Consider the following 15,508-nt stretch of genomic DNA (forward strand, 5'->3'; position numbering starts at 1 on the left):
TGATATTCCACTGGTGAATATTTCATCAAATGATCATCCCTAACTCCACGGAAGTGTGGGGTATACTCCAGCTGAGCAGTCAGGTTTCCAGCTACAGCTCTATTACTATGGAAAAGGGAAGGACAGATTTTGATGTACAGCTAACATTTCCAGCCCCAGTCCCAAGTGCCCTTGAATGCTTTATAGACTTCATGAAAAAAAAATGGAACTTTGTCTCAGGAATCCATATTTGCTTTCAGCCTTGGTTTTTTCAATCTTCTAATATTTCATGTAATATATCTAAAATTTGATCTAAGTAAATTTAAATAAAATGAATCTATATTTAAAATGATGATAAGGGTATTTCTTAAGGTAAATAAATCCATAATGATATGTGATATTACATACTATTTTTATCTGACAATGTGATTCTTCACTTTTCTCAGGGCCTGTGGGTAATACAAGATTGCTAGGGCATGTGATGTACTAATATCTGGCTGGGATTGATTGAATCTGAGACTATAGCCTCGATAATAAATTCTCTTATTTTTGTGTCTTTTGATTGCACTTTTAATATTACAGTGTTTCTATGCAGTAGTCCCTCCTCATCCATGGGGAATACGTTCCAAGACCCCCAGTAAATTTTTGAAACCAAGGATAGCACCAAACCCTATATATGCACACAGACCTATGCTAAAGTTTAATTTATAAATTAGGCACAGTAAGAGATTAACCACAACAATAATATAACAGAACAGTTATAACAATATACTGTAATAAAAGTTATGTGAAAGTGGGCTCTCTCTCAAAATACCTTACTGTACTGTATACCTCTTTCACTTAAAGGAAGCACTTCATGGCTTCTTTTTGGCTTACCCAAGTTGCCAGGATCACGACTCTTGCAGCTTTGGATCATTATTAAGTAAAATAAGGGACACATGAACACAAGCACTGGGGTGCTGTGACAGTTGACTGATAACCAAAATGGCTACTAAGTGACTAACAGGCGAGTGTTGTATATAACATGGAGACATTGGATGAAGAGGTGAATCACACCCCAGGCGGGATGGAGTGGGATGTCAGGAGATTTCATCTCACTACTCAGAAAGGCACACAATTTAAAACTTACGAATTGTTTATTTCTGGCATTTTCCATTTAATATTTTCTGACTGGGTAACTGAAACGGCAGAAAATGAAACCGCGGATAAGGGGAAACTGCTGTACCATTTTAACAATGGCAGGAAATGTCCTGCTGCAGTGGAACACATGGGCGGACTGAGCACAGCACACTGTTGCCACCCTCCCCTTGTGCCATCACGCACTGACCAGGCCACTAGGACAGCAGAATGGCCCCCTCGTGGCTTCTTAACTCCAGCAGCACATAGAAAGCTTGGAGACAGGTCTAGGACCATCACAGTATTCATGAAAGATTAAAAAATAATCTACACAAAGAGCTAAGACTGTACATCCTTGAAATCTACATAGTGACAAAAAGATATGGCGTCTAAGAATCCAAACATGCATGATTTTTATAGAGGATGAAAATTAGTTGTACCAAACTCCAGGACATTGTTATGAGCTTGACAATAAGGGTTTTGGATTATATGTAAATGGTAATTCGTTGATTATGCAATCTTTCTGCTGTTAGATTTAGATTCCAAAGAACTACTGTCTTCCTCCTAAGGTCTTTTAAAAAAGAGTTATATTTAGTCTTAGTGGAATAATACAGTTCACTCATGCATGATGGAATTTGTAAGGTTCATGTTAGTCTTACAGTTTGCTTTTGTTTTATTTTGATCTACAGCTCCAAAATGGCAGAAGACAGTCCATATTTAGGAGGGCATGAACAAGTAAGTATTATAATATCATCTCACTGATAATTATTTTTGTAATTGTATTCATATTTTAAATATACAGGGGTAACAATAGTAATTATCAGGCAAACTCTAAAATTGGTAAAAATTTCTTTTAAATTGTTTTTGCAATTTTCCTGTCTCTGCATGTAAGGTTGGAGAGGCCATGTCTTATAAACTGAGTAACTTAACTCCGCTCTAACACATTGTTGCACAAAAATTATATATGCTGCAGGTCAAATGATCACTGCTGTATTAGTGTCCTAGGGCTGTTGTAACAAATCACCCCAAAAGAGGTGGCTTAAAACAACAGAAAGATACTCTCTCACAGTTCTGGAAGTTAGAAGTCCAAAGTCAGGAGGATGACAGGGTGTGTTACTTCCAGGAATTCCGAAGGAGAATCTGTTCCCTGCTTCTCCCTTGGCTTCTAGGGGTTGCCGGCAAACCTTGGCTTTCCTTGCCTACTAGTTGCAGCACTGCAGCTCATGGCCTTCTTCCCTGTGTATCTCTCCTGTTTCTCTGTATCCAAATTTCTCTCTCTTTCCTCTTATAAAGGCACCAGTCATTGGATTTAGGGCCCAGTCTTCAGTATGACTTCATCTTCACTTAATCACAGCAGAGATCCTATTTCTAAGTAAAGTCACATTCACAGGTACTAGGGGTTAGGACTTGAACATATCTTTTTGGGGGGACACAAAATATTTAAAACACATCTAATGAAGAGGCAGATCGATATGATTCAAAGATCTTTGGAACTTAGAATTTGGAAAACTTTATGTAAATGCCAGCTGCTACTAATGAGCTCTTAAAACCTGAGGAATCACTTAGCTCCCCTGATCCTCACTTTTTCTCCTTTGCAAAATAGGACTGCTAACCCCACATTAACAGGGGTGCTGAAAAGACTTAATGGGCAATGAATGTGCTTTGGGAGCATAAACTGTTCATTATAATTTTATTAGCAGTTATGTAGAGATACCAATGTTCTTTTTTTCTTTTCCTCCTAGTTTTTTCCTTGGAAAAATGTCAAGCCTATAGAAATGTTGAATAGTCTAACAAGTCTTTGTTCATTATTAATATTTTGCTTTCCTCTCTATATTTTATATTTATATAGAATATATATGTGTGTATATATATAAAGTGAACCATTTGAAAGCAATTTTTAGATACTAGGGTAATTACAATGCCAATATTAAATTTTAATATAATGATTTTTAAGAAGTATGTCAACTTCTGGGGTTTATTCATTCATCAGGTATTTATTGAGGCATTACTCTGTAGCAGAACACTGGCTAAGGAGGGGGACAAAAATAGTTACATAGACCCTAATTTCTGACACTGCCATTCTACTAAGAGGGATAACATAAATAGTTTCGTATGTGGTAAATACTGTAGCAGTAGTCTGCACAGAATGTCAGAGGGTAACTACGAGCTGCCTGAGGGGAGATCAGGGTTATGGACTTTCCAGAGGAAGTCTCTGTAAACTGAGATTTGGAACATGTAGTTTGCTAGACTAGATAGACAAGAAGAGGGAACACGAGATACCAGGATGCCCTGGGACTTAGAGGGGGCCAAGGGTTGTAATCATGTCACACTTAATCGTTAGTAGCAACCACATAAAAAATAGATTTTCCAAATTTTACACATGGAAAAAATCAGTCAGAAAAATAAAACCAAAAGTGAAATAGTTTCTAAGGGGTCTAGTATTGCTTCTTTAAATAAAAGAGACTTCTCTAAGCAGTCATTACTCTTGATAATGTTCTGATTGATTTAGAAAGAAGGCGTATGCATAGCCTTTCACATTCGGGTGCTCGTTTTGAACTTGCCTGTAAAAATGGTGATACAGGATAAATCTAGGAACATTTTCTTTAATTAGAGCATGAAAGACATTTGGCTACTCATAGCATCAAAAACCTGTGTTTTACCTTTCGCTTTTAATAGGCTGTCTGTAACAATTAAAGGCAAAGTCTAACCAGCCTTAGTGTTGTTTCTTCTGGTTTTAGACGATGCTTTCCTGTTTATAGGCAGGAAATCTTATCAACAAGAGATAGTCCTTTATGCCACACAAGAGTAAAATCTGCTGAAAACATTCATTTCGAAAGTTTTTCTTATGTGGGCATTTTTTTGTGATCATCAGCAACAAACAGGTGGGGCCATGTTCTGATATTTCCACTTTTGAGGGGAAAGGTCCTCGAAGTTTGTTTGTTGTGTTTTTTTTTTTTACCTTGTCTGAAGCTTAATAGTACATATTTCCTGAAGTTTACATGTCCTCAGTGTTGTAGTGCATTCTGGAATTTACTCTCCACCCTTGACCTAATACACAATGCAAGCTGCAGCACAACACAGCTTCTCTCTTCTTTGTCTGAAGTAGAGTGTGTGTCTCTCTCCTCAGATCAGTGCTCTTGCCCTCTAACCTCATTGTTCTTGCCACCAGCAGGACCCTAGGAAAGAGGGTTTTTTCCTGCTAGGTCATCTTTTCTGCTCTGCTACTCTCTGGTCTGTGAATACTCTGTAAGGTGGGGCCCATTTTTACAATAACATGTTTTTTCATTCCAATGTTTCCTTTTCACCAAACAATGAATAGTGTAGATGAACTTGACTTTTAAGCAGTGAAGTGAAGCACATTTATTATTCCTCAGTTGAAAATTTGCATACCTCACTACTGGATGTGAAGTTTTCTTTATTTAAACACTGTGTTGGTTATTCTTGACTTAACTAAGCATCTAGGGCCTTAGTTAACCAAGAGTTTCCAGTAATACACTAATAAAGAAAAGGAGTAAATTGTAATTCAGGTGTTGTTGTTGTTGTTTTAAATACCAGCTCCAGCACACTTCCCAACTGGCATATCGTAAAAAGTGAAATATGGTTGGTTTCTTTCCATGCTGTCCACAGACATTTCGAACAGATGACTTACTAAGGTTGAAACAATTACCAAGCTCAGATATATGAATTTAAAGTCCTGAATGAACTACGTGGAAAGAAAAATTTTGGGGGGGGATCAGTAATTATTAGTAACTTATCAAGATAGAATATATAATTCCATCAGAATACATTGTATTGGTTTTCTGTTGGTGCTATAACAAATTACCTCAAATTTAGTATCTTAAAACAACACAAATTTATTCTCTTATAATCTGAAGGTCAGAAGTCTAAAGTCAGGGTGTTTGCAGGGCTGCTCTCCTGGAAGCTTTCGTTTCCCTGCCTTTTGGGTTTCTATAGAATGCCAATGTTCCTTGGCTTATATCCCCTTTAATCACTCCAACCTCTTGCTTCCATTGTCGCATTTCTTATTATTCACTTTGATATCCCTTATCCCTCTTATCAGGCCCATCTGGATAATCTAAGATAATCTCCCCATCTCTGTATTATTACATTAATTACATCTTTAAATCCTTTTTGCTATATGAGATAGTATTCATAGGTTCTGGGGATTAGGATGTGGTTGTCTTTGTGGGAACTTTTGTTCAGCCTACCACATCCACTACACTCCAGGTATTTTTGCATCGTGCCAGGTACATAAAGGTTAAAAAAAAAAGTGACGGAGCTCAGTATTTAGTTATCTGCTCCTTAGACTATAAGTCATAGTTTCAGTTTTTCTGTAAATTGTTCCAGGGCTGCTGTCGAATTCTTTCAGGTCTTGAAGTTAGATGGCTAGAGTAGGGGTCTATTTACCATCATAAAAGAAATACAGATTTCTAGGATTATATCCTTGTGCTTATATTTCTAAGGGAGTTTATTCAACAAATACTTATTAAGTATCCACTGTGTGATAAACATATACTGGACTCTGATATACTAGTTAAGCTGCCTCTGTGGACTTTATAACTACGTCATTCTTCTTGAATCCCTTTGTCACATAAACTGCCAAACTTTATGGAAAGTTCCATACACATGAGGATTTAGCGAGGTCTCATGAAGGTATTTTTAAAATCCTGATTTGAAATATTTTCGGATTTTTTTGTTTTTGGCTTTAGATATTTTAGGCATAGCAATTTCAAATGTTTAATGCAACGTTGGAGACATCATGATTGACAATTTACATTTTCTTTGTTACAGATGTTTCATTTGGATCCTTTGAATCATACAATATTTAACCCAGAATTATTTCAACCAGAGATGTCACTGACGACAGGTAAGAAAACCCCTCACTCCTACTGCCCTGTTGTTTTGCTTTCACTTTTACTTAAATTCAGGATTTGCTAATAGTCTCTTTTAGAAAGTCAGTGATGTACCTAGGAAGGAAATGGTGATTTATGTACTAAAAAACAATCTTTTAATATACTTTCTTGAAATATATTTGCACAAAAATTTTTCACCTCAATTCTGTATTGTAAGACTCAGAATTTCTGTCACTGATATCTGCTAAAACAGCTCAGAAGTAATGTCTTCACTCAGTCTGAGGATTTTCCTTCTCACCCAATCTTATCATCTCTGGATTCTTTTTAAATCCTCCGTGCTTTGTTGCAGATGTAGGCTGTCTCGACTCTTCAGATCTACTCCAAAAACTCTTATTTGCGTGCCTACCGTGTATGTCAGGCACTGGGGAAAGAAAGTGGACAAAAGTCACAAAAATCATCTCAGTAAAAAATTCATCTTTTTAAAGAGCTCTTAGCTTTACATTCTGACCAGTTGGATAAAACTCATGATAATTGTCCTTCCTTCTAACGTGACTGTATTAATTATTGCCATCCATAAAGTGTTTAATCTTATATGAGTGATTTTAAAAATGAACACAGTCTCTTTTTTTATTTATTGATTTGTATGCAAGCTCGGTGTGATGGTTCACTTTATGTGCTCCTCACATCACCAGTGGGGGTACTTAAGAGATGTTCAAAAGCAGTGTGAGTACGTGATGGAAGTTGTACATAAAACATGAAGTTTTGTAATCACTGAAGTGGACATCCGCTCTTCGATTCTCCGTGGACTTACTTGTCCTCATTGGAGGACTTTATCTAATTTGTATAATTCTCATTTAAAACTATTATTGTAACTCTGGTACTTTTCATTTTTTAGATCAGAATGTTTTTCTGCATTTTTATCTTTATTATTTCTAGAAGTTCATGGGAAGGAAAAAATAAATCTGCTCTGCTTTCACCTTCACTAGCAAAACTTGTATTGCTGAGGCTGTTTTCTCTTTACCCCACAAAACATATTTTGTACGCCACCATATCTGAGATCTCGTGAACTGCTGTCCAATTTGAGCTCTAGGTCAGCTTCCTGTGAAGAACAAGTAAATGTCTTGGTAGCTTCTGCATTTCCTGTGAACTTTTAATTCTGGGGATCAAAGTATTTTTCTTCGTATTAATGCGTTAGTGAAAATATAAGAACTTGGTTCTGCCCTCAAGAAACATATACATTTCCATTTAAGACCTTGTAAATACCAAACAGTATCCTGATGCAGACACTTTCAGAAATAATGTCTTTATTTCATCAACTTTATGAAGATAGAAATAAGATTATCAGAAGAAACATCTCATAAATATTCTGTGGTCAGAGCTTCACATTGTAGAAATTATTTTGCCATAATATTAGAAAGACTTTTAAAATTATACCTCAAAAGTTTATCTTCCAGTTATTACCTCATCATTTTTATTGTTTTCCCCCTCTGTTGTAGTGTCATAGTGCAGTTTTTATAATCCAAGATGTATGCTGTTTTATGCACATTTTGAAGGAATAGGATGATTATGTAAGCCAATATTAACTTGTAATTTTCACATGGATCATTTTATTTTATATGTTTCTTGCCATTAGTAGTTCCCTTACTTGTTGAAAATTCTATGGGATATAGTATAACTGTTAAGTCTATAACATTATGCTGTAATTTAAATTTCTCTATATAGTGGGATGTTACTTCATGGAGTAGAAATGTGACCAAAAGAAAATTGTCATTAAAAGAAACATGTACATTTCAAATCTAATTTTCTAGTTGATTGAACTTTTGAGTGTGTTCCCTGAAAGAGAAAAATGGCCCCATTTCACTAATAAAATTTTCAAACCTAGAATTTCACATATTAATCATACAGCAAAAATAATAGCAAAACTTCAAGTACTTTTAGAAGTCAATAACAAGTGAGAGACTTGAAGTTTAATGTAACCATACTTCATCTCCCCTATATTTTCCATGACATCCAAATGTTGCTTTCTTAGAGGCCTCTCTTCTTGATATGTTCATTTAGAATTCTGGAGGGAATGTTTTTTTATGACTATATTTGTTACGTTGTCATACAAGCTACATGTTAGTAGTGTGAAAATATTTCTATTTCTAATTGGTTTTATTTCCTTATCAAAAATTAAATTCTAGCCACGTTTTAGAATTTTTAAATTGCAATTTCTTTTCTAAAAGTTTAAAATTTCCAGGGATAAATTTCATACAAACAAGAGAGCTCATTTACCTAAATTATACTACATTGGTCAGTCACTCCCCATATTTCCTTTCTTGTGTATGTTTCACTTCAAATTCAGTCAGTTTTCAACTGACTTTCCTGTAAGTTTCTTGACTAATGACAGGAAATAATTATACTTTTGTTTCCAACAGTTCTCTAGCTTTATGCTGATTCAGTATAATATTGAAAAGATAAAAATAATTTCTCCTTTTAAGTTAGTAGTTTATTTATAATTTCAACCTGAAAGTGTGTAGTTCCTCATAAATTTATTTATCTAAAATAATAGGTCTTCAACTTCTGGCTAAAAGACAGTGAAGATTGAAATGAACACAGAAGCATTCTCCTAGAATTTTTTTAGTACCAAACTTTTTAATTTACATTCAAACAAGTGAGAAACACCATATATATCTTTATTTATTGTAGAGCTATGGGTTATTATACTATTGACATAAAACCAGCTGGGGAGCTTAGGGACTATCTCATATTGAACAAATTTGTATTTATACTGTCAGAAGCTCTTATTTCCCTTTGAATTTCCGAAGTCTATGATATAATCATGGTATGGATTAAGCTTCTAGTTTTCATTATGTTTTTATAGTAATTGGCATTCACCTATCTTCAATCAAATTATTTTCAGGATTTTGTAAAATGCATATGCTTTTTTAGAACAGTATTTATATCAGAGCACAGTATTCAAAAATTGTATACAAACATCAAAAGCTATGGATTAATAAGAAAAGTCTACCATCGACCAAATTAAATTTGAGAGAGAGGGGGAACAAGCTAGCCAATTGGTGAATGAAGGCAGTACTTATGGAATCAAGGACGGGAAAGGAACCAAAAACTTAGTGTAAGGGCAGGTAGACAGCCTGAGACCATTATCTATCATTCTCTCTGAGGAATGGAAGTCAGGATCTAATCATGTGAAAGCAAAAGATAATTCTTTGTTAAGTACACAAGACTGTGAAGGCTATTAACATCTTAATCTCTGCCAAACATCAGGCCTTTTGTTGGGTTACACAATGTACCATCAGCATTCAAGAAGTGTTTATTTATTGTGGTTCTCTAAAGGTGTAAAAGTATTAAAATAAGGACCAATTTAATATTCAAATAAGGAAGATAAATTATATCCTTGTGGAATTTTAGCTAAAAATTTAATTGAATCCTCTTTTTAAAAACATAATATCAGTTTTTTACTTGCTTTATGTTTTGTACCAAGTTTGAGAAGCCTCACATTCTTTTGGTTTTTGTTGTTTTTGTTTTTAGCAGATGGTCCATACCTTCAAATATTAGAGCAACCTAAACAGGTAAGAAGATTAAAGGGATGGGGCTTTGTCTTTGCATGTTAGATCCATAAGTCTAATAATATTAGTATCTCAAGCACCAAATAATAGTAAATGAATTTTGTGAAGGAAGTAGCTTAACTAGAAGGTCAACAACCTGTCAAATTATGTAACCACTTCATTCGTCTATTTTACATTTCTCTCAGTCATTCTTCACATTGCCTTGAACCTCAGTATGTAGTCTGTAAAATTCCATTAATTATAGATCCTAGGTATCTTACTCCTACGAAAGGCATAGGTTCTCTCCATTCATTGTCATTCCTCCAGAAATAGGCACACATGCAGCTCACATGCAGTTACATCCGCCAGTCGTGTCCATGCACACACAGTACATCTTAGCCTTCCTCCTACTGTTGGTAGGTCCAGCCTTTTCTGTTCTGTCTGTGGAATATGTACCCTAAGATACTAAGTGGGAGGTCATAGTATTAGAATGGACAGTTGAGTTCTCTTCTGGTGTTAGCTTTAAAAACTCAGCCTCTTTGGAGTCAAGAGAAGAGCCTTTTATTTTCTCAGGCTCTTCCTCATACCACTGGATTCTATGGAGGATCCCTGGGAATTGAAGTGGCCTCTTCACTGTGCCTCAACTCTGTGGATCATATTCATTGGAAATTGGATAAGACCAGTGAGGAAAGAGGAAGAAAGAGAATCTTTAATATCTGCATATAGATTTCAATTATTAGGGTGCAGAAAATGGTATGCTCACTCCTCCACAGAATGAGGACAAGTCAGTAAATCTCTGAATGGATGTGCTTACCAAATTTGTGTGAGACTGAGGGTGTATGTATATACCTGTTCTCTTTTGGAGTTATATTACCCAGGACCTTTCCTAAATGTTTTGAGTAGCTCAGGCTAGTGAGCATAGCACTTTTACATTGTGTAACATTTAACAAATGCTAACTAGGTCTATATCTTAAAACATGTATTGTGGTTACTGTATTTGTGGCATTATATATGTATTTGGATTTGGTCAACATTTAAAGGATATAAATATTTTAACTATGACCAAATAGACAATCCTTATAAAGTTTAACTTAGATAAAAGTTTTTAGTGTGGGGACTGGAAAGCCACATGAGACTTCGGGGCATTGTTCTAGTTGCTTGTAGGTGGCACACCCTGACTCCACAGGCTGCCAACAAGACTTTTCCTTTGCTTACATCCAATTCCATAGTAGTGACCTCTCACAGAAGGTCACCAATTATCTCAAAGACCCTTTCAGTGGACCTTTATCCCTAAGATTCTACACATTGGGCTCCTGCAAAATTTTCTAGCTTGTAAGATCTGGGTAATCCATGAAACTGAGAAATCAGCTAACAATTATTTGGCTGCATACCAAACAAAGCATGTTTTTCAACTATCCATTTTCATAAGCATAGCACTACAATGAGAATTTTAAATGCAATTTCTTATGAGGGGTTTAACAGTTATAAGGAAAAATTGACATTTATAATTGACCTGAAGAGTTATATAGTTCCAAAATTCAAAATTTAATTCACCATATGTGGAGGGGTAAAAGCTCATCTGAGCAAACAATGTGTGTGTTTACCAAACTGATGCTATTTTGATGTCTGACTGCAGTGAAAGTAAGAGGGTTGTATTTAAGTCAGACTTTCTGACCGGATGGATGTACCTTGCCTTTGAGGTTGATGACTCATTTTAAGCAAATGGAGTTACTGAGATGAATGGCTGTGGACTGGCAAACCTTAATCTCAAAAATTTAGAATCAGAAATGCATCCAGACTGTGCATTTGAAGAGATCCTATCTTCCTAAAAGTAAACAGTAATAAATTTCCATCCTCAGGTTAAAATTCCTTTAGAATTTTATATACTCTTATACAACCATGAAAACTATCTGTTGTTTTTCAAACTTAAGCAAGCTATTAAGACATGTCTCTTTACTCATATCCTATTTGATACTACTCCCAATAAGATGTAAAAGTATACATGTATATGTTTTTCCAACTTTCCTAAAGGAATTTTGTGATTAAAATAATGAATTTCTTTATTCTATTTTTAAAATAAAAATGAGAAAAATGTTCTTTTTTCTTTGGGTTCTCTTTGCCACAATTCTCCCCAGGTCTGACAGAGATGAGTCATAGCATAGATTATTAATCTTTGAAATATCCAGTTCTGTTGCATATTATTTAATGCTAATTATCTAATACTGCTTAAAAACTGAAATTGTATTTAAATTGAGTACCATTTGAGTAAATTCCTACCTTTATTGTTAGCTATTTCTGGAGGCTAATTGTTGCACATGCTGATGCTGTTTATAAATTTCATTTAATTACTAAAAATAAGCAAACAGCCTTTGTTTACAAAAGGGATAGAGCTGAATTTGTAACTTATTTTTTAGTTTGAATTTTGTGAGAGGCAAAACAGAAGCATTGCCCTAAATGACTATCCTCACCTCAGAAGGCTTCACTAGGATTTAGGTTTGGAATCTCCTGATCTATACGCAAGAGTTGTTTAGGTCCCACTTTGATAAGTTAATCACACACTCTAGATCCATGTGTCACTTGAAGAACTTCCTACGCTAGGGAATTTACTTCAGGCCTTACTCATCCCATGAAACGTGCTTTAGTGTTGATCCTTGTTGCAAATCAGGAAGATCTCAGAGAATATAGGGATAGTTCCAGATGCCAGAAATTTAAATTCATTCAGGGCCCTTGGACCACTCAGACAGAGACTGTTTGTTTCCCAAGACCCTACATGAAGAATAATGAAACGTAGTGCAATCTAAGGAGGGAAAAATTTTTACATTGGTTGATGAGCTCAAAGCTATTAAAACCTTTGTGTTTGCTGACTCCACAGTTGCTGAGTGTGCAGGGCAGAGGCCTGCCAGCATGTAGAGGGTATGCAGAGCTCCTGGTAGCTTAGTGATCGAGCACTGTTCCTATGCAGTCAGTCCCACAGTAGATATAAATGAAAGGTGAGGATGTTACCTGAAGTATATTAACATATTTTCACCTAAAGGCCAATATGGAAAAAGAAAAACTGTCTGGTTAGCGACTGTATAACTGTAAACTAGTAACACTACTGCAGATTGATGGACATCGTTATAAGTTTGAGTCTTTCAGAAAATACACCAAAAGTTCACTTAATGTGATGGTGAGATCCATTCCCATAATTGTCCTTGTTTTATTTTTTGTGTACTAATATGTATGCAAATTGTGTTAGCTTTGTAAATCATAAAATGTTAGAACTGGGACAGACCTTTAAGGTAGTCTAGTCTAATCTCATTTGTATAGATAAGGAAACCATGGGATTTAGGTATTTATCAGCCCACCGTAGTTCATACAGTCAAGACTAACGCAGCTCCTCATCAATTTACTACATCTGTAAAATTCTTGAGTCAGTAATATTTGGAGGGGCTGTCTGGTTTTACATTCCTTCTGGTCAGATCATATAGAGAGCTTATAATATCAATATAACATATAGAGTCTAGCTTAGGGTGTGTTCTACAACACCGATGCGCATGCTGTGTTTAACAAGACATTGCTGTATTCCCTCCTGAACCAACTGTAATCAGAGGAGATAAAGGAATTCCTTTAAGTAAGAGTCAATCAAGCATAACTTTGAGTAAGAGACCCAAGTTCAGAGCTTGGCGGCAGCAATCTGAGATGAGGAAGCTCTGGACTCTAACAAGCTGTAGCCCGTGGAGTCCAAGGCTTAAACTCCTCAGCAGTTCACTCTCCGGTATGCACAGCGGGAGAGTTTTCCGAAGGGTTAGGGACTGGGCTTTTAAACCACAGCCCAGTATATAAATATCAGTTAACCTCAGTGTCCGTAGTAAGATTGCGGGAAAAGTGGTTCTCATTTACACAGTCCTCTTTCACGTATTTCTTCTTTTTCCTCTGTCGTCTAATACAGACAAGAATTAAAAATTTGTATGTAACTGTCCCTGTAATTTTAATGAGTATTTCTCAAACTTGTTGGCTCTGTGTTTACCTTTGCAGAGAGGATTTCGATTCCGTTATGTCTGTGAAGGCCCATCCCATGGTGGACTCCCTGGTGCATCTAGTGAAAAGAACAAGAAGTCCTACCCTCAGGTCAAAGTAAGTGATATTTTTCTATGTGAATTTTGGTTTCCTAGCAACAAAGGTGAGGAACTGCTTTAAATGAATACAATTTGCTTTTGCCCCTAAGTTGAAATGGTCACAGATTATAATTTTTAAATAGAAATTTGTGTCTTAGCAATAGAAATGACAGATTTTAAAACTCCGTTAATACATATTTCCATTTAGTAGAAATTATTTCAACATTAGCTAACAAACTTTTATTATTTCTTGGTCACTTTACAGGGTGTTTTTCACTGTATACTTCTTGAAATTTTAATAGCAAGTCTTTGAAAGAAGTGCTTAGTTTCAGCGCTTTAGAAATTTAGTGAAAAATGAAACAGATGACTGAGTGTATGGATTATATAGCGTAGTATTTAAAATCATGAATTCAGATGCAGACTGTTACTGTCTGTGTGGCTTTGACGATGTTGTCCAACACTTCTAAACCTCAGTACTCTAATGTATAAAATGCAGAAAGATTGGTGGTATAGGCTTCATAGAGTCTCGTAGAGATTAAATGAGAAAATGCATATAAGTGTTCCACAGAGAGCCTGGGAGTGCAGTAGAGTCTCTGCTTTAGCAAATATATATGCACAGGTGGTGGTCCTTGGAATCTACTGCTTCCTGACATGCCTGTGGTGTGCTTGGTGGAGCCTTTCACATCTTCAGGTTCTTTTTCTGTTTGTTGATTTAAAGAGAAGATCCTTCTCTCAGTTAATTTGAATTTTTTATTTTCATACTCAATGGTGTCATGCTTCATAGATGGATTGGTAATTGTTTTGCAGATAACCCAGTCCACAATTGCAGTTACGTTGTTTATAAAAATTTGTATTTGTTGAATAATTCAAGGCTTCGGCAAAAGGTTATTAACTTAGTTCCCACTAAGGTGTGTGTGCCCCTTAGGATATGACACACTTTTGGCCTCAGTCTTTTTGTTGGTTTGTCTTTGTGACTGGGTGAAGGCAACAGGGCAGGCCCTCAGTAAAATCGTAATGTCAAGGAAATTGGGCTGTTTCTTCCAGGCTTGCTTTTTGTTTCCTCCCTCTCCTTATAGCCCACTTCTGGCCTAAGCCTTTCTAATTTCTTATCCCTGTTGCCAAGCAAAAGACAAAATACTGTGATGATATTCCTTACCTTTGGAGTGAAACCCACCCGTATTGTATAGTATCAGTCCTACCAATCATATTTACATTTTAATTCTTCTACCTCTATGTGGAATGAAAGATGTTTTTCTTATTCAAGGTCATTAGGTAGGGTAAATATGGTGTGTTTAGCCCAGAGAAAGAGACAACAATCTTATCGTCTCGGTCCTGTAGAGTCTGGATGAGGAAGGAGTATCAGCAATTATCAAGAGAATTAGCATTTATTAAGCACAGAAGATTTGCCAAATGCTCTACATGCATTACCTCTTCTAATCCTCAAAATAACCCTAGTAGGTAAAAAGTTTCTGAGGAAACTGAGGCTCCGGGAAAAGAATTAACTTGCCTTTCTCACAGAACTGGTGGCTCTTTATCCTACAGAAGACTGTTGTTCATTGAAATCTCACTTGGAATGTGTACATTAGAAATGCTGGGGACAGGGACATGGGTGACAGGACATGGGAGAACGATGGTGAAGTAAAGGGCAGAGAATTTTAACTCTGGAAACAAGGGAGAGAGAGGCTCAGGGGTCAAAGGGTACTCGATATTAGAGAGACTAATCCAGCACTTATCTTTTTAACACATGTGTCCATGTATCAGTAGATAAATATTGTATGTGTTCATGTGTTTGTATTTGTGATAAGCATAATTAAAAGGCACATGTTATCAGCATTGACACTGATTATAATCACTGAAGAATTAACATTGAGAGAAAAACTGGGAGTGTTTTCTGAATTGGTTCTGTACAAAAAAT

At 35.9% G+C, this 15,508-nt stretch overlaps 1 protein-coding gene across 2 annotated transcripts in view; it reads left to right on the forward strand.

The window, feature by feature from the left end:
* The window catches only part of NFKB1 (nuclear factor kappa B subunit 1), a 115,013-nt gene that overhangs the window by 20,079 nt on the left and 79,426 nt on the right, over positions 1-15,508 (forward strand). Inside the window, exons 2-5 of one of the 2 annotated variants that reach the window (XM_081046179.1) lie at positions 1,785-1,830; positions 5,887-5,962; positions 9,480-9,520; positions 13,514-13,612. In XM_081046179.1, the coding sequence (XP_080902305.1) occupies positions 1,792-1,830; positions 5,887-5,962; positions 9,480-9,520; positions 13,514-13,612 (255 nt within the window). In that variant the 5' untranslated portion in view covers positions 1,785-1,791. The remainder of the gene's footprint in view (positions 1-1,784; positions 1,831-5,886; positions 5,963-9,479; positions 9,521-13,513; positions 13,613-15,508) is intronic. The other variant, XM_081046180.1, reaches the window with a different exon arrangement.

The sequence above is a fragment of the Rhinolophus hipposideros genome, assembly GCF_964194185.1.
Source record: "Rhinolophus hipposideros genome assembly, chromosome: 1".
Classification (NCBI taxonomy): domain Eukaryota; kingdom Metazoa; phylum Chordata; class Mammalia; order Chiroptera; family Rhinolophidae; genus Rhinolophus; species Rhinolophus hipposideros.